Source organism: Cornus florida, unplaced genomic scaffold, assembly GCF_030987335.1.
Source record: "Cornus florida cultivar Cherokee Brave unplaced genomic scaffold, ASM3098733v1 CherokeeBrave_3.0.0_Hap2_Chr08, whole genome shotgun sequence".
NCBI lineage: Eukaryota > Viridiplantae > Streptophyta > Magnoliopsida > Cornales > Cornaceae > Cornus > Cornus florida.
Genome location: NW_026775578.1, coordinates 3,430,144 through 3,457,312, shown reverse-complemented (window position 1 = coordinate 3,457,312; position 27,169 = coordinate 3,430,144). Strand labels below are relative to the sequence as shown.

General features: G+C 33.9%; 1 protein-coding gene across 1 annotated transcript; it reads left to right on the top strand.

Moving 5' to 3' along the window:
* The first annotated feature begins 2,299 nt into the window (after window positions 1–2,299).
* LOC132268943 (preprotein translocase subunit SCY2, chloroplastic) lies at window positions 2,300–21,189 on the top strand. The gene is made up of 14 exons (XM_059769874.1): window positions 2,300–2,638; window positions 5,348–5,869; window positions 6,399–6,487; window positions 7,375–7,454; window positions 7,581–7,670; window positions 9,630–9,721; window positions 12,399–12,482; window positions 13,149–13,290; window positions 13,571–13,687; window positions 14,221–14,350; window positions 18,470–18,593; window positions 18,721–18,827; window positions 20,417–20,534; window positions 20,756–21,189. The coding sequence occupies exons 1-13, from the start codon at window positions 2,566–2,568 to the stop codon at window positions 20,504–20,506; spliced, it is 1,740 nt and encodes a 579-aa protein (XP_059625857.1). The 5' UTR covers window positions 2,300–2,565; the 3' UTR covers window positions 20,507–20,534; window positions 20,756–21,189.
* Window positions 21,190–27,169: the final 5,980 nt, after the last annotated feature.

The window sequence follows — 27,169 nt, the reverse complement described above, 5'->3', positions numbered from 1 at the left end:
TTTTATTTGGCGGGTTTGCGATTAAATCTTAGTTTAGCATAAGATCATAAAATCCTTATGTTCAATTTGGTAGGAAAAAAGAAAGTAAGAGGAGTGAAGGGAAGATAGGAAGAAGGAAATAAATTTATTTCGTTTGGCAGAGCGGATGTAATAATAAAAATAAAATAAAATAAAAAATGGTTAAGTCCTCCTTCACAAAATTTCGTCACTCCAAGTGAACTCGAGTAAAAGAGGTAATACTATTATAAAAAAAAATTAAATTACAAAACTTTCCTTATAGTTAACATATACACTCTTTTTTCTTCTCTCATAACAAATAAAATAAGGTATTATTTCATTTTTTTCTCTTCCCTCCAACCAAATAAAAAGATACAAACTCTTCCTTGAATTCATTCATCTCTTCTTTACTCTCTTCCATCCAATTTTATTCCTTCAAACTTAAGTTATATTCGATTAGGAGTGGAATTTGAATTAATAACATTTTAGTGATAATAATGTATCAAATTATAATTAAGGTTGGACTTGGTTGTCCAACGTATTTGTTAAAATCCAACCTGCCAGGCAAATATTTATAAGTTCCCACTAGTTAATACATCTATTCTTCTCAGTTCTCTACAATTTCTACTCACTAGAAAATATTCAAGTGTCCCATGCAATATTATGCAAGTATTCACGAGTTTGCGTTTTGCAAATCTATTCCTCCGTTGCATTGGCCGTAACATCTCATAAAACGCTATCTTGGGCTTTTCTTTTTTTTTTTTTCACTTGCCAGGCTTGAAGGCTTTTATTTTCTGGGCGACCTTGGATTCAGATGAGGCTTAACCAAACCCAACCCTTGTCCATCGGGATTTAGGTTAGGTTTGTTTTAACTTTTGATATAAATGTTATTATTATTATTTTTTAAGATTTTTCTTTTTTAAATAATTTTTTTTATTCTTTTTATTTATTCCGTGTTTAGTAAAGATCTAAGTCGATGTTAAGATCGAGTTAATCGGACGAGACGTGTAAATGGACTTTCCAGAAATTGATGAATAAGTTATTTTTGTTAAATTTTAATTTTTTTTTTTTTCGCAAAAAATTTAGAATAACTAAACGACAAAAAATATTTTACTTCCAAACAAACCGAGCCTCAAAATAATTTGAAATATTTTGAAATGAAGACTTATATGTAACAAGGGCCAATTTCATAATTGCATTAAATCTCTTTTAACTAGTAGCTTTTTGTAATAAAATCTCCTTAGTTATTATTTATTTATTTTTTACCAAAACCACCACCCCCTCTCAAATTAACTAAGGGATTACTTTTTGACTTATAGTTAAAAATACCCCTACCTTTTATGATATCCGACCAATTATATATATAAGTTGGTGAATTGCATAAAACCCTCTTGATTTAGTAAAATATTTAAATTGCAAAACCCAATAAAGGAATTTTATACTATCTAGTACAATGGTATGTAAACGCCCCCCTCCCCCCCCCCCCCAAAAAAAAAAAAAAATTGGTAACAAATTAATCTTTAAAGACAAATAAGTCGTTTGAAATATTCACAAAACAAAGAAGTCTTACTTTTTATTTTAAAAAAATTTGTTACAAAAAATAAATAATCATAAAAAAATTAATAAAGTATTTCAAATACACTTTTCGTAAATACTCACATGTTAAAATACAATGAAATGTTTTTCATTAAATATAATTATGAATAACAAATGAATTATTTCCATTCTTTATGAATTTTCTGCTTCATATTTTAACATGTGAGTATTTATGCAAAATGTATTTGAAATACTTGCTTAAATTTTTTAGGATTATTAATTTGGTAACAAATAATTATTTTTATAAAAATTATTAGTTACAAAATATTGAAAGTATAGAAAAAAATTGTATTTTAGTTATAAAAAAAAAAAAAATCAGTAATGATAACTTATCAAAAAGGACAATATTGAAAAAATAATCATTATCCATAAAATTTGGATTTATTTAAAAAAATAAAAAATGGGACTTCTTTTATTTTTGTAAAAATTTTATACGAGTTATTTGTTATTGAAACTTAAAAGTAGGACTTATTATAAATTTTTTTGAAGAATAGAAATTTTTTTTTTTATAAATTGACATGCTTACCAATATTTAATACTATTATAATATGAACAGTGATACTTATACTGATTTTAATTTATTATTTATGTACAATAAAAATCACATCAACATTTGTTACATAAATACACCAATTTGAAAAAAAAAAAAAAATGAGAGTAGCAACAAAAGAGTGGCAAGTATCATTTTCATTATAATATTAAAATGCAAACAGATTAAAAAGAAGAGGATATACGTAAAAGATGAACCCTAACGTTATCTGAGTCGCTCCGGCCGACCACTAGCAGTACCGATAGAAACCACCGCTCTGTGAGTGGTTGATTCGGCGGTCTGTCTAGATATTTCTCATCAAAAAACCTGCATATAGACTATTCTTGTATATACTGTATACTGTACTAATGTAGTATAGACCGGAAGAGAGACGAAATAGGTAGTCCGCTGGTAATAATTTCTTCTTGTCTACAAGTTTCGACATGGAAGCTACCCTCATCGGCGCTCATCACTTTATTCCCCAAGTCTTTAGAACAAAACACATCGAGAATCAAGGTTAGCGTTATTCTCTCCCGCTTTTTACTGTTTGGTTTGCCAGAAAACGAAGGAAAAACAGTAAATAAACTAAATCCTTGAATCTTTATATTTTATATGATGCGGCATGCAAGAAAATAGTAAGAATCGCTAAACCAAAACCTAATACAGTTTTATGGTCATTAAGTGTCTAATCAACACTTCCTTTTCCTTTTCCATTTTTACTTTGCAGTATTGCTTTCTTTGTTTTATTTCACTATCATTTGTATCCTGAACATAAATCATACTATCAAATTTTGCCGAATTGTGTGCATAATATTTCTTTATTTTTTTCCTGGTAAGAAATTGAATTTTCTTAGCGCAAGTGGCTGTGTAGATGCTATTGCGTTATTGACTTTTCTTGCTATTAATATTTTGATTATAATTGTAATTTGTTGAAGTCAGTTTAAGATGGGATGCATTTCTTGCTTATGCGTGTATTTATTTATTCATCTATCTAGTGTGGAACTAGGGTTTTTCTTCATTGCATGTTTGTTGAGTATGCTGATTGGACAATTTGTAACGTATGACTGGTATTTGGCGGGTATTCTGTGCCAATTTAAAAGTGAGGTTAATTTTACTGTTTTTGACTTGTTAGTTGAAAGCTTGGAGGGGCTAAATATTATTCATTTCTCCAATTATAAAGTTTTAATTAGTGTCAGGAAGATTAAGTTTACCATTGATTGGGAATTTGGTATAAGAAAATGGTGCATGTGGGAAATGAACCCAGACTTGCATGGGAAATTCTAGAATTCAAGCAGAAGTGAGTTATAGTTTAAAGGGTCATCTTGTATCGAGGTACACTTGCATTTTAAGGTGAAACATCATCATCTGTGATGAGGCCCTGGTGGAATAGAATGTCATGACCATAATTGCTGGTATGTATTAGGTTTTTGAATTGTCTGTTTAAAATATTTTAAGTTAGATATATGTGTGTGTGTGTATATATATTTGGTAATGAAGAATCAACCCACCCGCTAGCCACTTTGGAGTCTCAGATGGGTTGCAAGCTCCGGATGCCACACATATATGCGCCTTGTGAGAATCGAACCCAGGACGTCCGAGTTTACAGTTCGTTCCGAGAGGCTCCTCAACCACTGGGCCATGGTGTAGTCTAGTAGGTTATGGAATTTTATAATAGTTGCCGACTTGGAGGGAGTTTTGGGTGCAGGAGTGCACTTAGAGTTAAATTCTATTAGTAACAAAAAAGAAAAACTGATTAGACAGGGTTAATTAGAAGAGTCGTACATCTTTTCTTGTCCAGATTTTTTTTTCTTCCCTCAACAATAAGATCAATTTTTTGTGCTACACTGGTGGGAAGGCTTAAGGGAGTTGCACATTGAGGGGTAAGTTGAGTTTATCAAAGGAAGCTTTTAAGAGATTCTGATCTCATAAATTTATATTTGTTTACATTCCCATATGCTTTTCATGTGATTATAATTATGAGTTATTTATGATTTGGAAGGACACTCGAACAATTTGTCACTTACACTAAAACTTGAATATTCTCAACTGAGAGAGTGTGAGGTACCAAGATATTAGCTGAATTTGCTAATTAGATTCTAAATTACAGGAACTTTTTGTGATTAATTTATGCTCTATCTGTCTTTAACTCGCATATATTTTACTTATATTTGGTATTATCAAGTATCTAGAAAGTCATGCTTATGTTGGCATCCATTAACGTATTCTATAGTGATTAAGTATGAGATACAGGGCCATAGAAGTTGTGGCTCAAGGCTTTTTGAGTCGAGATGAGTGGAGCCGTTCTTTTCAAGTTGGAGAAGACTTGATCACGACAAGATTTAAGGATCCTTGCCAAATAGAATAACATATATATATATATATATTATGTGCACTTTGCCGAATCTGTGCGCTGTTTCAAAGAATGTAAGGAAGGTGAATGTTTTATGTTGCCTACAGTCTCCTTTTCTCGAATTTTCTGCATACTATGCCTCAGATTATTAAGTGGATAACATCTGGGAAGTCCGGTATAAAAACATGCTCGTGTTACAATATTCCGACATATAATATTTTCTTGGCCATGGCATAAGATACTAATTGTATTTTACAAATCTTTTGGACTGGATTTAGCAAATTTTCAAAAAATTTCCTTGTTTTCTATGCTTTCATTTGTACTGATTCTACTGAACTACTGTTCGACTCCAGCTTTTGACATTAGTCGATGATTTTTATCCACTTTATGATTGCCACACTTTTCTTCTTTGAAGTTGATTTATGGACTGACCTAACTTCATCTTCATCTATGCAGCTTTTGTAATTGAATTTTTTGGTTCTTCTTGATTAATTTTTTGCTTAAATCAATCACAAGTGTCAATAAATATTGTGGTCACATAATGTAGATTCATCAAAGATAGATCGTGCCCTTTATAGGTCCTTTGGAGAGTTTGGAAGGAGGAGACACGTAAACTTTCAGTTACATTGTTTTCCATCATTAATATGTGAGATTTGAGAATAATGTCATAAATCACTTGTCTCTAATGTTCTTTATTGATAACTGTTTTGGGATTGCACAGCATTGTTATCACTTAATACTAACATTGTGCTCTATATTAGGACTTACTAAAAATAGCTAGGCCTAGTTTCACATCGAATTTTTGTTTTCCTGTGTGTTTTTGTAGATGAAGGAATGCATTTGGGCTAACTTTGTTACTTATCTCTGACTTCCAGGTGTGCAGTGTGTACTTGATATTAGGTTTGATCGTTCATTGTATGCTAGAACTTACATTACACTCAAGACAAGTTCTTTAGAATTCAGAAGAAACCATTTTTTATCGTTAAACAGACCATTTTCCTCAAGAGCGAACAAGAAATTATTTATCCATTATTCAGATCAGCTCCGTAGTGCTTATATGAATGTCGAGGAAACATCAGATGAATGTTTAGACCATGAATCTTTTTTGTCACAGCTGGATGAGGGAGCACACATACCAAGTTCACAGGATATCAACAACTTTGTAACCTTGCAATCCAAACGTAAAATGTTTAAAAATAAATTTTTGGATTTTGTACGTCTGGGTTCAGTCCTCAACAATGCTGCTGAATCTTTTTTCAAGAGTGAGATACGGCGGAGGTTATTTGTGACAGCTGTATTAATTGTGATGAGTCGTGTTGGTTATTTCGTTCCTTTACCGGGTTTCGATAGAAGGTTGATGCCTGAGGACTACCTTAGCTTTCTCTCGGGATCTGTTGGTTAGTATAACTTGTGCTATAACTTGCTTTATGTATATTTATCAATATTCAACTTTGAATTGCACTGGGTTCCTTTATTTCCTTTTGCAGATATTTCTCTAATAATTGAGTGAAGTAGATAAGGAATTTGCTGGTGGTGATAGTTCTGTAAAAGCTTATTGAATATTATGTCTTTGTTACATTCACTCCCTTTTTTTGTTCCATGTTTTCCCACTGAGGTTGTAAAATTGAGATTAACAAGTTTACATGTAACTCAATATTAATTGTCATCCTTGGTACATATGTGTTTATATTATTTAAGCCAAAGAAAAATATTCTGATGTTAATGACAGGTTATTTTGGATGCAAAGAAAGTTGATTATGCCTAAAAGTGCAAATAAATAGTAAAGGAGAGCTGATTTGTAATACTTGTTTGTTTATAAATAACTTAACTAGCAGTTGTTATAATGAATGGGTGCTGTTTTCTTTTGAAGCAATGGACTCTGTAAGTTTTTTCTTTGTAACATCATCCATCCATTGCTTTTGGCAGATGAACTTGGTGATTCTGCCCCTGAACTTAAGCTTTCATTTTTTCAACTTGGAATCAGTCCTCAGATTGCAGCATCCATTCTTATGCAGGTTTATCCCTCTGGTTCACTATTTTGTCCGTTACTTAGAACTTATTGTGCATGTATATATATTTTTGAATTTTCATATTTTTCTTAATGTTTTTATGCTGCCAATTAAGTGTCATATATTGGCAGAGTCATTTGGAGGCTGAAGGAGAGTTTTGCGCTGCACAAAATTTAAATGTTACAAACATAGTAAATCTGTATACTGGGGATCCCTTTTACAAACTCACTTTACAGGATTAGAGTGTACTTAGATAACTCTTTTAAACATGAATAATTTGTGCCTTCTTAGTTGGTTCAGTGTATTAGGAGCTACTTGTGCACTTTACCTTTTTTGAGTTGCTAAACGCATCCTTTTTTTGTCATTTGAATGCTATTATCTCAAGTTTGGGTTAGTGTAATTAATCTCGTTGTGTTTGCCTCTAGAGTACACTCAAGTAGATCTCTCAGACTTTGGTTTGTTATAATTTGTTAAGAGAAATTTTGGTGGTGACTTAGGACAGGTAATCCTTCGTGCATAGTTGTGTAGACAAATGTTGCTTCTCATATGAGGAATGATATTAGTGTAACATGTTTGTTACGAGGAGCTCCAATAGTGTAGTTATACCCCTTCAAATTTTATGTTATGCTGCTATCTTTCGGTGTTGCTGTAATTCTTATTAGCATGATGACATGCAACTTATTCAACACATATCTGTTAAGCTCAGTTTTATTATTTCTCACAGATAGTAATATTCATGCCTCCATGCTTGAAAGAAGTATGCTAATTGAAATCATGCATTCGGCTAAATTTTCTCCCGTCATGTTCATTAATTTGATCTTTGATAGCTTTCCTATGTCAGTATTGATATTGCCATTTGACAATATGAGAGATATAACAAATCATGTTTGCAGGTACTTTGTCATGTTATTCCTTCCTTAGTGAAGCTGCGGAAAGAAGGCTTAGATGGTCATGAGAAGATTAAGAGTTATATGTGTGTCTAGTTATTCATTTCAAGCAGTGAGACGAGTCGTTGCTATTTAGTTTCTCAGCCAGTTATATCATTTTTCATGGCATATTAAAGGTTGCAAGCCCTATGAATTTTTGTATTTGTTTTCAGATGGTGGATCTCACTTGGATTTGCAATATTGGAGGCTCTGATTCTTTCTTGTTATTCTCTTCCATATTCCATCCATGCAACTTGTCACAGGTAATTTTGTTAGAAGACTTATTCAATAATGTTTTTCTGATTCCAACAATTAGGTGCTTTATAGATTTCATGTATCTAAGCTTTAGTCATAGGAACAATGCACCTGATGTTTGCCGATAAAGAGAGAGCTTGGTGAGTACTTTGTATAAGCATGTATCATCCAGATGGATATTTTGTTCTGCAAATTGCAATAAGCCTCCTGCTAAATCACTATGTTAGTAATGCAGTCATATGTGAGGTTCTCTCCTGTCAATGTGCTTTTACAATCTGTGAGTTAAATAAAACATTCACATTTTCATTTGCAATATACCATCATGGAATAGTGCCATACCATGATTTCATGCATAATTGAGACTTATCAAAAAAAAAAAGAAAAAAAAAGAGATTACATGCATAATTGAGGTTCTCTCCAGCTAGTGTGCTCCTATGATTTTCGTGAGCTAGGAAATATGTATTGCATTCAAATTTAGTTCTTGTGATGATAATACTTAAAGTGACAGCTTCTGTTTGTGTGGTTAGTGGGGAAATTGCTCTCCATCCTTTTTATATGCAACTGGTCTGTATGAGTAGTCTTGTTGAATTCTGACTACTGTCTCACATTGGGAAGTTACTTCATCTGCTGTTTGATATGCCAAATCAACTGTTTTTCCCAATAATTCCCAACAAAGGTAGATTTCTAGGGGCCTCTTAAGCTGGAAACAGCATTGTTACCATCATCAATATATCCACAGCGGGGTGGGTCATGACATATGAGTTACTTGTAGCATGTGTCATTTGACTTAAAATAGCATGCACTTGGAACCAACAAGAAGTTCTTGTAGAATCTAGATTATGTTATTTGGAAAATGACTTGTAGTCCGAGGTTGAATGGTATGCTTGGTTGTTAAAATATCAACCTGATCATACAATCCATACATACTGAATCAATCTGCTCCCACAAAAATTCGTAGAGGGTAGAATCGCACTGTACAGCCTTAATGCAACTCTTGTGTTGCTTTTTGATGGTTAGGATCTAAGACCCAATAATAATTTAAATGGAGACCGCAATTCACTTATATGTTCTAACTAAGATTATTATGTCAAAATTTTCTCCATGTTTCGACTCGACAAGGATTTTTCGAGTTTGTTTCAGACGTGTCAACTGCATATGCAACTAATTTGGGCCATCCAGTTTCCCATTTTGAGTTTGATGTTATTTTAATTTATTTTTTGTTTTTTGCTTCTTCTTTTAATTGGTTATTAGTAATCTAAAATATTCAATGGAGGAGTTAAAATTTGCTCTGTAAACACTACTTCAATCCGTCGACTTCAGTTTCCCTTTTCCTTTCAACCTTCAAAATTACTTTAAACCAATTCTATCATTTGGCAAAAAAGGAATTTTTATTTCCATTTCCTTTTCTTTCTTTTTTTTTGGGGGGAAATTATGTACCATAGAGGGGTGTGTATATATATATAATTTTTTTTTTTTTCTCTCCGTTCTATTTTTTTGACAATTTTTATAATGATTTGACGTGTTAGGGTGAATGCAAATCCAGACAACTTTTATGCTGATTTGAAATGAGTGGACAAATTACCATAAGAAGCTGTATTGAAAAGTCATTTTCTAATGCTCTTTTACAATTTCCCTTCTTGAGGTTGAAGATGTTTGAATCATCATGATTGGTGCACCGTGCACTTAGCATCACGTAATTGTTTTCTTTTTTTTTTATTCTTCTTTTTTTTCAGAAAAATGTTATTGATACACAAGGAAGTGTATTATAGTATCTGCTTTGACTGAAAGCACGGGCCTTTAGATAGAGCGCAATGGTGAATAATGATTGGTGTATTTGACCGCAAATAGTTGAGAAAAAGCTTTGTTAAGTTGATCGAATGATATGCCAACATTATCAGCTTGGGTTAGATTAGTCTCTTATAAAGGGATTTGTATTGTTACAAATTTACAATGTGCACTGTGTGCAGGGTCAAGCATGTCATGACAACAACTTTCCTTTTGGTGTGTGGTGCCATGACTATGACATGGATTTGTGACAAAATATCAGAAGCTGGATTCGGTAAAGTCATTAACATCTGGGCATGTCTTTATAATTTTAAGTTTTCCCTTTACTGTTTTTCTTGATTCCCCCTTTTATTCCCCTGTTATTTTCTTTCCCTGAATCTCCTTTTTAATAATAGTTCTATTTGTTGAGTAGTTGAGATGGTTTGCTTGTTTTTCCATTAATTTCTTAATTGACATCATTGTAGCATGCCCATTATTCTTGGTATTGGTATGTTCTGGAAATGGCTGTTGTTTACCTGAATGCCTCTGTTTCATCTTTTGCATATATGTGAAAAGATAATTTTCCATAAAGTAGACTATTGGAAACACCCCGGGGCCCTACCAAATCCCCAAATAATAAAAATTATAATAATGAAAAAAAGTAAAAAAGAAGAAGGAAAAGACGGAAGATTGATTGACTGAGAAATGCAAATGGAAGCAATTAATGGAAGTGAGTGTTAATTGGTCTTGTATTTGTCGGTTTCTCTTACGAAAATATGAATTATATGCATCTTATGTGATTACTGATTGTTCTGTCAATTTATGTTTTAAAGCATCCCTTGTATTTCTAATTAAAAGTTCTATTTCTTTTGACTCTCTCTCTCTCTGTTCTCTCTCTCTTCTATGAATCATTTCAACCACATGGTCTACCTACTGAGACGTCTGACTTCCACTCTCACACTCTAGTGCTTCTTTTTGGTGGTCAACATTAAATGGTTCTGGTGGACTCAGCGTGTCATGCTTTGAGTTGACCAATTATTTGCATCTCAAAAGTAATATTTACATTATTTTAATTTTTCTGTTGTCAAATGTAGAAAATAGTTTTCCAAAGCTATAAAAACCCTATAACCGTGCATAATCTTCGTATGTTTGGTCACTAGGAGAATGGTTAATTTAAAAACATTATATGATGATGCTTTTTCATCCAAATGGTGGTCAAACCCTACAATTGTTGTGCAGAAATATGATTAAGGAAGTGCCAAAATGCACCCATGAATGGGGCGGAGTGTTGGGCACTAAAAAAGGGACAAGACTAGCGCCTTCATGTAGCAGAAATGAGAATGTTAAGGTGGATGAGTGGAGTGACTAGAAGGGATAAGGTCACTAATGATAGTGTGAGAGAAAAATTAGGTGTAGCACCCATTGGTGAGAAAATTAGAGAGATTAGACTTAGATGGTTTGGACACATATGCCGGAGCCTTAGCAACGCATCGGTGAAGCGAGGAAGACTAGTTGTAATATACTCCAGGTAAGAGACGGAGAGGGTGCCCAAAAATAACATGGAATGATGTTATTTAAAATGATTTTAAAAAGTTAAACATAGTCGGGGAAATGGCATGTAATAGAAAAGATTTGAAAGAGAGAATTCATGTTACCGACCCCATTCATATGGGATTAAGGCAAGGATACTGCTGCTGATGATGATGATTGTGCTACTATTCATTGCTCTCATCTTGCCCTAAATTCAACACCATAGACATAATGGGGCCACCTGCTACACTTTTATGGCTCTTTTTTCCATTGTACAACCTCTCTAGCTAACTCGCTTGTTCATGCTGTTCTGGGCATCACACCCCAAAGATAGCTAGAAATGGGTTTTTAAATTTCTAGCCAGTAGCCACTGCACAATAGTTTGTCTCTTTCAATCCTCTGATTGCTATCTACTTAATGCTGTCAAATGAAGTAAATGATTGATAGCAACTGAGGATTGCTTGTTTTATGCTCTCTGTTGTCAGGGTTATTGTAGGAAATACTAGCATAAAATCAGTTGATCTTTAGATGCCTTTTTTTTTCTCGACAAAGAAGTAGCCCCAAGAAGTTTGTATATTTTCATTATGTTTTGGGAGGCGATATTCGCACTTCAGTTTTCTCCAATTGCACTCCACTTACTTTTTTCTTTTAAAGGAAATGACAAGAATGTCCTTGAATTCATTAATACATCATCCCTTATTTTATAATGTCATAACTACCCTTTATACAACTTTAACTTTTTTTACCTTCTTTACTTCCTTTACTATTTTTTTTCCTGTGCTATATTTTCTTTTCTTTTTTTCGGATGTCCTCTCAAAGAAGAAAATTTGTTCCATATTGATAATTTTACTTGTGGCAGTCAAAAGAGAGAATTTATTCAATGGAGATTTTTTTTTTTTTAACAATTGAAACAGATAATTTATTTAACAAAGTCAACTATTTTTTTTAGTCCTGTCAAAAGAGGTAACTTTTTTGTTGGTAATTTTTTATGGTTTGCGTAAAAAATTTATATATATATTCAATAGAAATAACCTTTTTTTTTGGTGTGTTTGTCTTATCAAAAGAGAGAATTTATTCAAAGAGATAAAAAAAATTTGAATCCTCTTTTTTTTGTACCTTTTTTTTTTTTTTTTTTCCCTGGATCTTGACAAAAGAGAGAATTTCTTCAATAAATATATATTTTTTGGGGGGGTTTATTTTTATTTTGTCAAAAGATACCTAAAATATTAAAGAATAGAGATAAGGAGAGGAAATCTAAAAGGACAGTTGTGTCATTTAAAAGGTAATAATAATTTACTTGTAAAGTTAAGGTTAGAATTGCCATTTCATTTGAGATTGTAGTACAAATGTAGAAAAGTGGAGTGCGAATATCGCCTCCCTATGTTTTTCAATCAATTAGGTACATCTTTCTTCATTTCACTTACTGGTATTGCATGCTTCAGGTCAGGGATCATCTTTGATTATATGTGTGGGTATATTGACTGGCTACACGGACATGTTACGCAAGATGTTATCCCAGCTTACAGGTGTGTAAAAACATAAGAAAATACTTCAACCTTCCAATTTTGCATGTTTATCATTTTAATTGTTTGATGTCTTGTATGTATTCTGTTGAAGCTGAATTGGTGATTGTCATCCTATTGTCAAACAATGCCTGCATATTATTTACCAAACAATATAGCTATGAGTCCTGGTGCAGCAAAATAATTGGAATCTTCAGTTTACTTGAATTCATTCACATTAACAGTTGGTCAATCTTTTGACTGATTTAATTTGGAGTAGTGTAAAAATTATTTGCAAAAGTTGAAAGTAATTCTTGATACATTTTTAAAGCATGAGTCTTTGGTGCCTGAGAACTGAGAAGGCTTCATGTGCTTATTGCTGGGTGGCAGTGTGATACTGAGAGAGATTTTATTGCCTTTATCTTTTTTACTTTTTTTTTTTTTTCTTTCTATTCTTTCCCTGACAAGAACTCCGTTTTCTTGGTATCTTCCCAACATTTCGAAATCATTCCACATTACTTGGGATGCTCTTATTTCTTCTTTTTCCAGACTTATCTTTCTTAATTGTCGAAGTAACCTATAACCAATGTATGAGAATATCTGTAGTTTCTTATGGTTTCCTTCATCTGTATTTTATCATATATCCTCATTCATTTTCAAGGGCTGTTTCAAGCTTCTACCATATTGCAGGAAGTGCTATAAGCTGGTGGCCATACATACTTGCAGTACTGGGTGTTTTTACTGTTGTTACTATGTGGGCAGTTGTTATAACTGAGGGTTGTAGGAAAATCAAGCTGCAGTACTATGGTTTCAAACTCGCTTCTGCTGCAAGGTGATATCTGCAAGTTTTCCAGATGGTTGCATGTTATTTTTATTTGTTGCGCCTGAATATTTTGATTTTTTTACATGAGCTTATTGATTTAAAGGCAATTGAATTAGTCTTTTAAACTTCTGTGATCTGCAGAGTTTTAAGAGTATGCTATTAAAATAATATGTCTCAATTTTCAGTAGCTCCAGCTGAACCGAAAATTCTACTTACCTAGGAGAAGTCATTTATGTACCTAGGAAAAGTCATTTGTTGACATTACTTGTTGGATTCCAATGTTTGACAGGGAGGAGTCTTCAATTAGTGATGTAGAGCCATACATCCCATTTAACATTAATCCATCAGGAATGCAGCCTGTTCTCACCACTACCTATCTCTTGGCATTTCCTAGCATCCTCGCAAGGTTTTTATCCGCAACTTATTTAGAATTTCATGTCATTTTATTTATTTTTTACGTTTTCTTTTACTTTTGGGTTGCATCTTGACGACAAGGACTCAAGATGGAGGTGTTAGCGTCTCTTCAGGTCTCATTTTGGAGACCATATAGAAAAAGAAAGTCATCATTGAATGATTGTGGTGATATAAACAAGGTGAGAGTTGTCGAAGGACTTGAAACTTCTGTTTCAGCATCCTTTATCCCAGTGATTATGAGGTTTTTATAGTATATGGTGGCCATTTAGAAAGAAAAAAATCATCTCTATTGAATCATTGTGGTGGTAAAGACAAAGGGCAACCTATTCATATTTGTGTCTCTCGTCTTTATGATTCGTCACAGATAAATACTAGGTATTTAATTCGTTGTAGATAATAAGATACCTCTTAAGATTATCATGTATAAAGTAGTGACTGCATTACATGTTTGTGCTTTATATTGGTGATATTGTTTTGTGAAGAATTCTCAAACTATAACTTTCTAATACATAGCTTTCTTTGCAGTCTCCTTGATTCGCGTTTTTGGGAACGTGTGAAAGAAATATTAAATCCTGAAACTTCTCTTGGTGCGGGGCCATGGGTTTATTATTTGATATATGCATTCTTTGTTTTCCTTTTCAACATATTTGACATTGTAAGTATTTTCTCAACTTACTGCTCGAATTTTGTTAAATGTGTGCCACTTGATTCGAATTTGCAAATTTTTGTGTGTTTTAATCATTTTCAAGCATTCATCTTTTCCTTTTGGCCGTGGCTTCATGATTCTTGCACATAGAAATACAGAAGTGCGTAAACTTAGATGATCTATTTTTGATCCTGCTTAAATCTGTTCTTGATATTTTGTGTTAATGGTTCTTAATTTCAGTTGGAAGTGAGTGTTGGTCCATTACGATATTAAATGTTCTGGAGAATGATATTTAGAAATCTAAAAATAATCCTTTATTGAATAATAGGAAGTTAAATTACTGATGGATACATTTCTATGCTAGCACACTCACCCTATTTGGCAATCTAATATTGTTAAAAACTGAAAATAGAATCTTATGTTGATGGGTTGTCTTCATGATTGGATCGGGGAAATTGTTACCAATAATATATGTGATGTTGTGGTCTGAATTTTGTCTCGGCCAATGCGATTGGACGGAAGCCCCCCCCCGCCCCCTCTCCCCCTGGTATATAAAGGCGTTTAGGGTCTGGTGTAACGAGAGAACACTGAAAATCGCCGAAAAGAGAGTGAGCAAGAGCTAGGGTTTGGGGGCTGAAACTTGTAATATCTTGATTTTCATATGGTTAAATCTTTCGCCGGATAGTCACTGTGGACGTAGCCCAAATTTTGGCTGAATTGCGTAAATCTTTCTGTTCCTCATGTGTGGGGTGTTTACTTTTTTGTCGTGATTCTTATTTTGTTCTTAGTTCGCTTCATTTGTCGCAACAATATTGAGGTGCGTGGTCCTAGGGGAGTGGGGGTTTGGACTTTCATTCGGAAGGGGTGGGACAATTTTTGCAAACATGTTCGTTTTCAGATTAGTGATGGTAGGAGGATCAGATTTTGGGAGGACACTTGGTGTGGGGAGATTCCCTTGGCTCTTTCTTTCCTATGGCTCTACAGGATTGCTTTTGATAGGCAGGCCTTGATGGTTTACTGTGATAATGGAAGACTGACTTAGGATGTTCAGTTTAGGCGGCACTTTCAGGATTAGGAGATTGAGGAGGTCACTCGTTTTTTGGGGTTACTGTTTCGCTAGGTGATCTCTCATGGGGATTCTGATTGTTAGCTTTGGAATCCTAATTATCAAGGTCGGTTCGAGGTGAGGTCCTTTTTCAAGTGTCTTACAGTTGGTGATGGTTGTCCTTTCCCTTGGAAGTCTATTTGGCGCTCCAAGGCTCCCCTTAAGGTGGCCTTTTTTGCTTGGACTTCTGTCTTGGGTAGGATTTTAACCCAATTTGAGGAGGAGGAATCAGGTGGTGGTCAATCGTTGTTACTTGTGCCTATGCGATGAGGAGACAGTTGATCACCTTTTGTTACATTGCAGCATGGCTAGAGATTGTTGGGATTTGATGCTTGGTTTGTTCCTCTAGAGGGTTGATTGAGGTTTGGAAAGGTTTCTTAGTTAGGGCTTTCATTCAGGATGCTTGGAGGGCTACGCCTCTCTGTATTTGGTGGTGCATTTGGCTCGAGAGAAATTGGAGATATTTTGATGGAAAGGAGAAGCCTATTTCTATGCTTAAGTTCTCCATTATTTCCGCTCTTTTTTGTTGGGTCTCAGGGAGAGATTATAGATCTATAGAGGAGATTGTATTCTTTTTGGACTCTTTGAAGGCTTGAGGCGTTTTTTGGCCTTTATGTTTCTTTGGGATTCGCTCCCCTTTTGAGCGCTTTTATATAATCTTACTTATCAAAAAAAAAAAAAAAACAATATTTATTATTGTGGGGGTTATTTAAAAACACGAAGAGAACAAGTCTAAAACTCATGAAAGGGTATCACTAGCCCTAATGAAGTTCGGGGCATATTAGTTCTAATCTTACTGGAAAAAGTCTTGGGAATGGCAAGAAAAGAAAGAGGCTCGCAGAGACCTGTTATCAATTTAGTGGTCCATGACTGATTTGTTTGAAAATTTTTCTCCTCCCTAAAAGCAAGAGCCTTGAAAGCCTAAGGCTGGTGAGGTAAAGTCATCTGCATGATAAACATTTTTTACTGTGATAGGACATTAGTATTATTATTATTATTTTGGTTATTCAGTTAAATTTATAACAATGAAACTTGATAGGCCATTATTAAATGCAAGTTATCAAGTGGAAAAGAAGTTTGTGGGTAACTAGTCAGTGTTCATGACCAGATGCAGTTTGCGAGTACTCAACTTACTGAAGAAAGATTCTATCTAAAATCCTCAGCAATCAATGCTATGTAATAGAACCCATGACATTGAGGGGGAGAGCTATAACCTGGAAAAGAAGTTTGTGGGTAGCTAGTCACTGTTCATCACCAGATGTAGCCTGCAAATACTCAAGTTACCTGAAGAAGGATTCTGTCTGAAATCAGTGTGATGTAATGGACCCCATACTGTTTTTTGTGTGTGTGTGTGTGTTTGAGAGAGAGAGAGAGAGAGAGCACTTGTCCCTTTTTTTTTCCCTTTTACATTTCATGGTGAAATAACCATCCAGAAGAGAATTGAAGAAGAATAAGAAACAAAGTAACATGAGAACCATACTAGTCAGAATGAGGAGTCAAATTAATTAAATGAGTCATCAACTAGTTTGAATCAGAGTAGAGGAGTCGTCCTGAGTCTCTCCGCTTTCTCTGCATAGTAAAAATGAGAAGAAATTTTGTACTTGATTGCCTTAGTTAAGACACTTGAGTGGGGCATTTAACTTTGTTTATATGGTATCATTTGATTCACGGGTCCTTACTTGTGAAATAGGATATCAAGAATAACATTGTAAGGCTAAAAAGTAGAATTGGTTGAACCATGGGTCAACATATGATCCCACAATCTCAGAGATCCTAATATTGTGTTGCTGCCTAGATCGGTTCAGTATTTTTGGATTGTAAGATTGTAAATTTCAGATTTTGATAACCATTACGCACATAAGGCCATGTTGCTGAGTTAAGATTTTTGTTAGTTTCCATGTCCAATCCCTGTCTTTTCATCTAGCCGTCTACGAACCATGAAAATTGGTGCAGCCTGCATTTCCTTGTCAGGGATTTGGAGTTTGAATTATACAGAACCTTTTAGTACCATATCATGCAAAATAAATTTAGATACCTCTTCTTGGGAGGATAAAAGGTTAATAATTGTCGAGAAGGCATTAAATTGCTCACTTGTTGGTAACTTGGCATCAGCTTATGAGTTGATTTTGCCTGACTGATCCTTCTTCTTAGAAATCTAACTTGCCAAGATGCTAAATGTTCATAGCTGAGCTGATCTAGTCAAGTCATACTCACATCAGACTTGGCTTTGATGGGTAGTAATTCTGTTCTCTATACTTTGTAAGAATAAATAAATAATCAAAGCAAGCTAATTATGGTGTTATTGCAATGTTGATTTTCTCATGTCAGCAGGCATGAAAGTCCCTAAACTCACTGCAGCAGTACCTGCCTTCTCTTTTTTCTTTTTCTTTTTTTAATTGTTTGTTGTGTGTGTGTGTTTTGGCGGAGCTAGAATTTTAATTCAGAGGGGTCGCAGTGGTTAAAAAAAAAAAAAATTATAATTTAAATAAGAAGGAAAAAAAAAAAAAAAATTACAGACTATATACATCATTTCTCAAGTGCAAAAAGAAGAATGTTAAGAAGTAGGTGGCCAAAAAAAATTAATAAGAAGAAGAAGAAGAAGAAAAAGGGAAGAAAAATGAGAAATTTGAAAGGAAAAAAAATTAGAGTTTGAGTAAAGAAGAAAAATTTAACTGTTTTTTTTAAGGAAATCAAAGGAATATTAAGAGCAAAAGGAAAGAAAAATTTAGAAGACAATTTTAGAAATTTAAAATTTTAGGGGGGGCATTATATAGAAATATTCTTATAAATGTATAAATTAAAATAAAAATTACTATATTTTATAGTGGGCGGGGCCAGGCCAGGCCAAGAGGGGCATGTGCCCCCTCTGGACACACACTGGCTCCGCCCCCGGGGGGGGGGGGGGGGACGTCGTCCATCATTATTTTTAGTACTAAAAGTTGATATTATGACTGCTGAAGTTTCACTAATATAACTGGGATCCTCTGATTCTTCACTGTTGTAACTGGTGAATTTGTATCCAGGCCAACATGCCTAAAGAAATTTCTGATTACTTAAACAAGATGGGTGCGAGAATTCCAAAGATAAAGCCTGGGAAGGCCACCATTGAATATCTGACAAAGATCCAAGCTTCAACGCGTTTCTGGGGTATATCTCTGCCCAAATGTTCTAACTAAAGTTACTCTAGCATGATGCCAGTTAATTAACACTTTTTTTTTTTCTTTTCTTTTCTTTGTGCTCTCTCTCTCTCCCCCCTCTGTTGGAAATTGTGCAGGTGGCCTATTGCTAAGCATTTTGGCAACTTCATCGACCATTCTTGATCACTATTTACGCCGTATCAATCAGGGATTTGGAATAGGATTTACATCAGTCCTTATCATTGTATGTCCAACTTCTGGCCCCGCTTTTATCCTCACATGGTTTTAGTGTGTTGTGCTTGAGTGATGCCTTTTAATTTGGTCCATTAAATATTCTATTTGTTGTTCTTTTATATTCTTTATTTGTACACGACAGTATAGGAACCTATGTTGGTGGAGAATATAAAATTGATTAATGACTTGGAAGAATTTCTTCAGCTGGTTAAGAGATGTATCTATCTTGCATACATAATCCCTTCTGTGCTAAGATCACACCAACTGTTTTGTGGTTTTGGGTATGCGTCTACTGAGACAGTGTTTTGTCTATTTTTTTCTTCATGTTCTTTGTCCTCTTGATTGGTTCCTCAATCCCTTGGGTCTCTCTCTTTTCTTTTCTTTTTTCTTTTTCTTTTCCAAATCACCCATGTAGAACTAGACTTGCAAGCTGAGTTCCGGCTTAATTGGTTCAGCTATTTCAGCTAAGTTGGACCTATTGCATCTCTCTCCCTCTCTCCCTCTCGTCTGGTTTCTCAAAGCACGTCTTCCATAACAACCAGGCTTGGATAACTCAGCTAGGCATAACCAGTTGGGTTAAGCTAGGTCTCATTACTCATGAGTCTATTTACTCATTCAGCTCATGACTCTCTTCACTATGGTATATTAAGAAGGCACTTACCCTTTTTATGCTTCTTGCTGAAGTGATCCTTTCCCACTTTGATGGTTCTCATAATTTGTGAAGTAATTTGTTGGAGTGTAATCTGATTTACAAAGGAGAACTGAAAATATAACGCGCCCCCAACCAATCCCCCCCCCCCCCCCCCCCCCCCCTCATTCTCCCCCTTTCCTGAAAGTCTGTAGAATATACAACTGATAGGATTAGTATGGAAAATTGGGTTCACCAAGTCCTTGCTAATTGAAGTCATTTCCTATCATCTTTGGATCCTTTCAAGTATTGTTAGGTTCCTTGCGTTTTTTTAAAAAAAATTTATGAACCTTCCCCAGGAACCTTTTTTTGTTGTTTGTCTCCTTGATGAGTGGATAGATCGTATAAAAAGAGTATTTTTAAAACAGATATAAAATATGAGCGAAATACATTAAAATGTGGTATCAACATAAAAAAAAAAAAAAAAAACTCATGCAGGCTGTATCTGGAGTAGGAGTTATTGAATCCATAATTCTTTGAATGGGGCATATTTATCCAGAAAGAAAGAAAAACTCGTGCTAGCATCATTATAATTTACTTGTCACTGGTTTTAAGCCATCAGGGCCATCATCCCCAATAAACTGGCTTTATTGAATCCATAATTCTTTGAATGGGGCATGCTTATCCAGAAAGGAAAAAAAAACTCGTGCCAGCATCATTATAATTTGCTTGTCACTGATTTTAAGCCATCAGGCCCATCATCCCCAATAAACTGGCTTTGTGCATTTCATGGTCCTGTAAGATAGGTTTACTCTATGCAATTACAGTTTGGGTAGTAGTTTAATTTATATATGCCAACTGATGGGTTATGTTGGTGTCTAGGCACTACTTTGACTGGGCTCCAAATTTAAATGATTGTTATGAACGTTATATTTTTTACATTTATCTATGGACCCTTTCTTTTGCTCTAGGTGGGCTCTATTATTGAGTTGAGAAGATCCTATCAAGCATATAATGTAATGCCAAGTTTAAGCAACGCTTTGAGGCGGTATGGTGTATAACATTTAAGCAAGGTTTTTCGTATTCGAGGTAATACAATTTTTTACCAGTATCACCAAGGAACAATCTGCAACATATTTTCCTTTTTCTCCCTGTACCAGTTTCGAAACCTTGACCTAGGGCTTGGGAATTAAGACCCAAGGCCACTAGGACAAAGGGGGACTGGTAATCTACACATTATCCAATGCTGCTAGTTATGACGGAGTTTTCCTCTTTCTTTTCTTCTTCTTTTTTTTTTTTTCTTTCCCCAGGATTTACAGGAGTTCTCCAAATGAAGATTTATTGTTCTCATTGCCCGGTTGACAAGTCATGAGATTCCAACAGAGATTCAGATGCTCCTAACATCAGGATCCAGCTTTAAAAAATATGAGACCCAAATTTAGAGGACCAGCCACTACTGTGACTAGATATCAGTTCGTCACTTCATCCTATTGATGCACGCTATGGTTTTGAAATCATTGTTTTTGTTTTGGCTTGTGCTTTCTTAGTGGTTTTTTTTGGGTCATCCAATAGATTAGTTGTAATTTAGTAGCAATTCAGCTGTCACTCTTGCTAATTTTGAGATAGCGGGATGTGGAAACTTTCTTTTTATTATGATGTAGTGGTATATGTATTTTTAGGTGACCAATTGGTGGACATAATTTAATGTTGTATAGTTGAGGAAAATCATTACCATTAGCTTTAATTAGACTGGCAGAAAACTTTTTCATCATTATACTGCCCTTGCATATAGAAGACAGGAGCACCCGTGAATGATAAAGATGCCTTTCTATCTTTATTGTTATGTACCTGGGTTAGATAAAAATAATGGTTGTAACTCTGAAAATAGTTCTCAAGAATTCAGAGAGCAAAAAATTGTTTTCAATGAACTATAAACGACAATTATCTAAAAATACTCTTTAATAGCAGTTTTTAAAAAATTGAACCAAGCAGAGTGTTTTTTGTATAATTTTTTGTTTTCATTTTTTAAAAAACAGAAAATTGTTCTTAGAGTTACAAATCAATAATTTAACGGGCTATTTGTATTGTGTTTTAGAAAGGCGTTAAATTAGTTTTGAATCATATATCTAGAGGGTCAAATATGATACCAATAATAATGCTAAAAACCTTCTCTAGTCATATTCATGCCCGTAATTTCTAATTTGCGGTTCATTTCTTTTTTATTTTGATGAAGTAAACCAATCCACGAAAAAAAGGTAGAGAATTTTAAAAAATTATCTCCTCTTTTCCTCAACAAATGGTTTGTTTTAAGAGAAGCAGGTGGTTACAAGAAATTTGAAGCCTACTCTGCTCACCTCAATAATAAAGGTAAAAAACCAGGGTATTTTTTTGGCCCCAAGTTTGGTTGAAAAGTTCACTAACTTAGCCCACCAAATCTTGTTCACTTATTGAAGATATACAATTAAGTTAGAGGAAAGAGAGAAATAAGTGGAAAAGAGATTTATCAAAATTGTCTGGAGATTTCTCATATAATTGTTCAACAAAAGTTCAATGTCTGATATCATTATCATTACAATTTTTAATTTAATTTCGTATAATTGAGATTATAGTTCTTCTTTCACACCCCGGTACTTGGTTATAACTTACATGTACCATTTATTTATTTTTAGGCAAAAGTGCACTAAACAGGTCTAAACTATTGTCTTGTTGCAAAATGTAAATCTCAAATAACATATATATATTTTTTTTGCAATTAACCCCCTCTGACTTTTAAAATTGCTCACATTGCCCCTTGAGGCTGACAAATTTTTGATTTGACCCTTAAGCAAGGCACATGCACTGCACTGCACGTGACATTAAAAAACTTATTTAGTAACCTAAATACCCTCTATAAGAAGAAAAATGCCTCGTTTGTCAAACTATCAAAAAGAAAATTTTATTCTATTAGTTTATAGAGGGTATTTAGGTCATTAAAAAGTTAAAAATTATAACTTTTAGCCTTTTAAAACTACATTGAGGATAGATGTTGTATATTTTAAATAACTAGATGATGTCTTGTCTGTCAAACTATGGACATGAAAAAAATTACTCTATTAGTTTAGGGAGGGTATTTAGGTCATTAAAAAGTTAAAATTTATATTAACTTTTAAAACTACACTTAGGATATAGGTTGTATATATTAAACAACTAGATAATTTTATCCTTTTAGCTTTTAAATTTTTATAAAGACAGTTTTATCAATTCTTTTATAAAGTCCTATAACAAATATAAGAACACTCCACCAAAAGATATTCTTGTAAAATTAGCAACATAAAAGCATCTCCGATGGTTGTTTACAAAATTTTTACAAACCTACTTGATATATGATTGATTCGTTAAGGCTACGTTCGGTGTGCAGGAATGGAATGGAATAGAATGTTCATTTGAACCATTCAGTTGTTTAGTGTGCAGGAATGGAATGGAATGACCATTCTAATTGAATGAAAATTTCATTCCAGGGAATGAAAATCCATTCCATTTGTAAACCTATGGAATGACCATTCCAATTGAATGAAAATTCATTCCAGGGAATGAAAATCCATTCCATTAGTAAGATAAAATATTTTTGTAATATTCTCAATAAGCCCTTAATCACATTCCAATAAGGCAAAAATATTTCGCATTCACCAAAAATCTTTCACATTCCATTTTTCATGTTTATCGACTTTTTTATTAGACGTGGTAAAAGTCTTTCATCTTTCATCTCTTCTGAATATACCCAGAACTGCTATTAACAAAAAGTTACAGGACTTTCAACTAAATTGCAAGTATTAATTTCTTTATTTATTTATTTTTGATAAGTATGTATTAAATCTCTTTTATCTTCTGAGTATCACTTTTTTATTTTTATTTTTTTTATTATATATATATATATATATATTTTTTTGTATCTTTGTGTTGAAACATTTATGTAATCATCTGGAACCAAAAGTGGATTTGCTTGACTTTTGGATCCTTAGTCAAGTTCATCGTTGGATGATTGGAGAACCTTGCTCGATTAGAATTTTAACAAAACTAGAATTTTCAAGAAATCTACAATAAAAAAATGTAAAAAATAAAAATAAAAAAAGGGGTATAAAGAATATATAAGTATTCTTTATTCGTTCCTTCCAGCAAGTTCTTGTATTTTTTAGCCTTTACATCAACTTCTTAGGTTAAATATTCAATCATGGTGAGTTGGTTTAGTTATAATTTTTTTATTTTTCCTTCCTCCAATGAAAAGGGCATTTTTGAGAAAAGGTATTCCCTTCCAGATTTAATGATATTCAACCAAACAATAATCATTCCATTCTATAATGATTCACCGTATCACACCAAACATTAGAATGGTAATACTCATTCCATTCCATTCTCATTTTCATTCCATTCTAAGTTTCATTCCATTTCATTCATACGCACCAAACGTAGCATAAAAGTATCTCCAACAGTGTGTTAAAAGGATAATTTTGTGTAAAATATACATAATGTGTAATTTTTTTTTTTTTTTTTTTTCTCTAGCAGTATGTTAAGATACATTGCCACCTCACCAATGTGTAAAATTGTTGTATATTTTGCATAATCCTTTTATACAGCCACATTAACATATTTTCTCTCTCTCTCTCTTTCTCATTCCATTGATGAATCAATCATATGTTAAGTAGGTATGTAAAAATTATGTGGGGTCTTGAGTATGACACATGATTAGTTGTTATTGACATATATATTTTGGATAATACTTGCCTACTCACCGGTGAGTAGGAAACCTATGCTCACCATGTATGTGGCGCATTGTTAAACTGACAAGTGTTCTTACATTTTAAAAAATAAAAAATTTCATAGCTATCTGGGTTAAACTCAAATGAATCCGAATCAAATTATAATTCTCTCTTCTTCCCTCTTTTTCATGTTTGATTGCAATTACTATATCTCTCCCCTGGGTGGCAATCAACCCCCTATCAGGAAATTCTTAAATTGAAGGGTCGTTCCAGTTCCCATAATGTTTCACTGTCTAGTCAATAGTAGTCTCATTCCTCATTCATGCATAGTAGATAGAACCCCATTTAATTTCAAGTTTCGGATGCTTTTTTCTCTAGTAACTTTCCAGAATGATGGACAAGGGCCTCGAGTGGTATATGAATTCATTTCTTTTGTGTGTTGGTATTGACCATGTCAAAGGACCAAATCATATGATAGATTTGTTTTTTTTTTTTTTTAAACATCATTTAAGTGTTTTTGTGCATAGTTAAACTTAGATCACCTGAGTGTATGATTTGTTCCCTTGAGACCCTTTAATCACAAGACCAACATTGCAGATTAATATGATGGATTGTTCTTAATATATGCACCACTTTTTTGTGTCTAAATTCTATGAGTATTAGTCTTTGAAATGAGGCTTTGCGCCATTGTCATCCTTGATTCAAAGTCAAAAAGATTTTTGTTTATTTTTAAAAATTAAAAATCATATATATTAAGAATTTTGTCCTTTTCCATTATTATTATTATTTTTATTGTGGTGTGGGAAATTTGTATTAGATTCTGATCTCTGTCTAGAGCTTCAAGTTTTTGGCTTGGTTGAACTCCCACAGTGAAATTGACCCCCCTATTCTAGGTGCATTTGCCAACCTTTTTTGATGGGGGTCGATCTCCACTGTGATACCCCTCGGATCCGAGACACGGGTTGATCAGGCCCAGGCCCAAACCCAAGGGATATCAAACAATTAATATGTTAAATCGAACACGGAATACAAAAAAAATGATTTAAGAAATAAATTAAAAGCTGAAAGAAACTAAAAGAAAAACCTTGTATCACAATTAGTCCAATCTAATATTCCAAAACCTCCATAAGTTTACAACTCGGGAATCCATCCATTAGACCCCTTATTTAAATTCTCAAACCGAAATTGAAATGACAAAAATAAACTCTAAAGCTATTATAGAGAAGATTCCTACATAGTTGGAGGAATGAATATCTGTATTTGCTCTGCACGATCAACCTCTAACTCTGGAACTGACGAGCACCTGAAAAATAAAGGAGTGGGTCAGGCCCACATGCAAGTCCTGATCTACTACAATCCAAACAGTAATCCGATATGCAGATACATCCTAGGAAGACTCAACAATATCTAGAGTAGTCCATATATGTATATAGTACACACTATAGGACGCTCGCTAGTCCAGTAGGTCTGTCTCAGCCTGAATAGAAGGCAACATGCAAATACGCACCCTAAGGTGAGCATGAGTACCTAGACCTACCAGGGAACAACACCTATGTCCAGTTATCCATCCTATGCGATATACGCACCCTAATCATGATTCTGAGACTCAAGCTCATACCATGGCATATATAATAAATATATAAAGTTCGTACTCCTAATATAAAATATCATCAATATGTATAGTGGTCTGATATATGTATAACAAATCCATCCTGAAACCATAATAGGTCATTCAATTTATTTGATTGACATGACACAACTAGGTGATGGACTTAACCTTTATGGTTAATCCATACCTTAATCCAAATTAGGTAGGACTCAGTGTTTTGAACTAATCCATTCACAATATAGGTAGGTCTTAGTGTTTTGAACTAAGCCATCCCTAATATGACACCGTCCCATACCGGTTCATATATATCCATATAAGTAGGACTTAACATTTTTATGGTTAATCCAACCCATTCCAAATTAGGTAGGATTTAGTGTTTGAACTAATCCATACCTAGTATGTCACCGTCCCATACCGGTACATACAACCCTTCAGTTAACGTAGTTGATAAAACGGTATTAGATACAAACCAACCATACTCCAGTATAAGCGTACATAACAATCTAACAGGTGTAGGATCGAATTATGCACTCAATATAAGGTTTAGAAGTCCTAAACCAACCCTTTAAACTGATCAAGAATAATTGATCATTTAACTCTTCTGAACTGAGTAGTTAATAAAACCACATTATATAATCAATATCCATCCTCCAAAGTATGCATCAATATATATACATACATATATAACAATGTAAGGTAATCACAACAGAACCTAAATACCATGCTCTAACAAATTTAAATAGCTAGAATTTTTCGTAGCATTTAAATTCTCATGAAATCCATAAATTGATAAAATTAACAGAATGTATATATCAACTTATTTTAAATCAAGCACAAATGATTTCAAGAACTTACCATATTTATAAATCTGTTTAAATATGGTTAAACAGAAATAAATTATATACCACAGAAAATCCAAGTTCCAGAAATAAATTTAAGTATTCAAAACCGTACGCAACCTTCGAATTTTCCATAGGTTCATCCTGATTCTTTTTTTAGTCCAGTTGGGAATCAATGTTTTCCAAAGTATTATAGGTATATTACAGTCTCAAACCACATTTAAAACAGTTTAAAAACCATGCCAATACACTGTATAGTCCAAACCCACGCCCAAAACAACACACTGTATGTAAAACTGGGCAAGAGCAGGCTCCAAAATTTGAGAGCCTGCTCTATTTAAAGGGAGAGCCGGCTCCAGGCTCCAAGAGCCGGCTCCCCACCCTTTGGGAGCCGGCTCTAAGAGTAGGAAGAGCCTACTCTTCCTCCCTTAGATACTGTTGTCTGTTTCTGCGTCTTCTTCTCCAACTCCGATGATTAACAGAGCCTCTGTGGTGGTTTTAAATCCTTGTTCTAGGTTCAACCTCAGTCTTAGGTACATCTTA

What these genes read in the sequence shown, in the direction of transcription:
- LOC132268943 (XM_059769874.1), top strand. Translation starts at nt 2,566, where the DNA reads ATGGAAGCTACCCTCATCGGCGCTCATCACTTTATTCCCCAAGTCTTT. An exon ending in CTTTCTCTCGGGATCTGTTG is followed by an intron (nt 5,870 to 6,398) that starts GTTAGTATAACT and finishes TGCTTTTGGCAG; the next exon opens with ATGAACTTGGTGATTCTGCC. An exon ending in TTACATCAGTCCTTATCATT is followed by an intron (nt 18,828 to 20,416) that starts GTATGTCCAACT and finishes CTTTTGCTCTAG; the next exon opens with GTGGGCTCTATTATTGAGTT.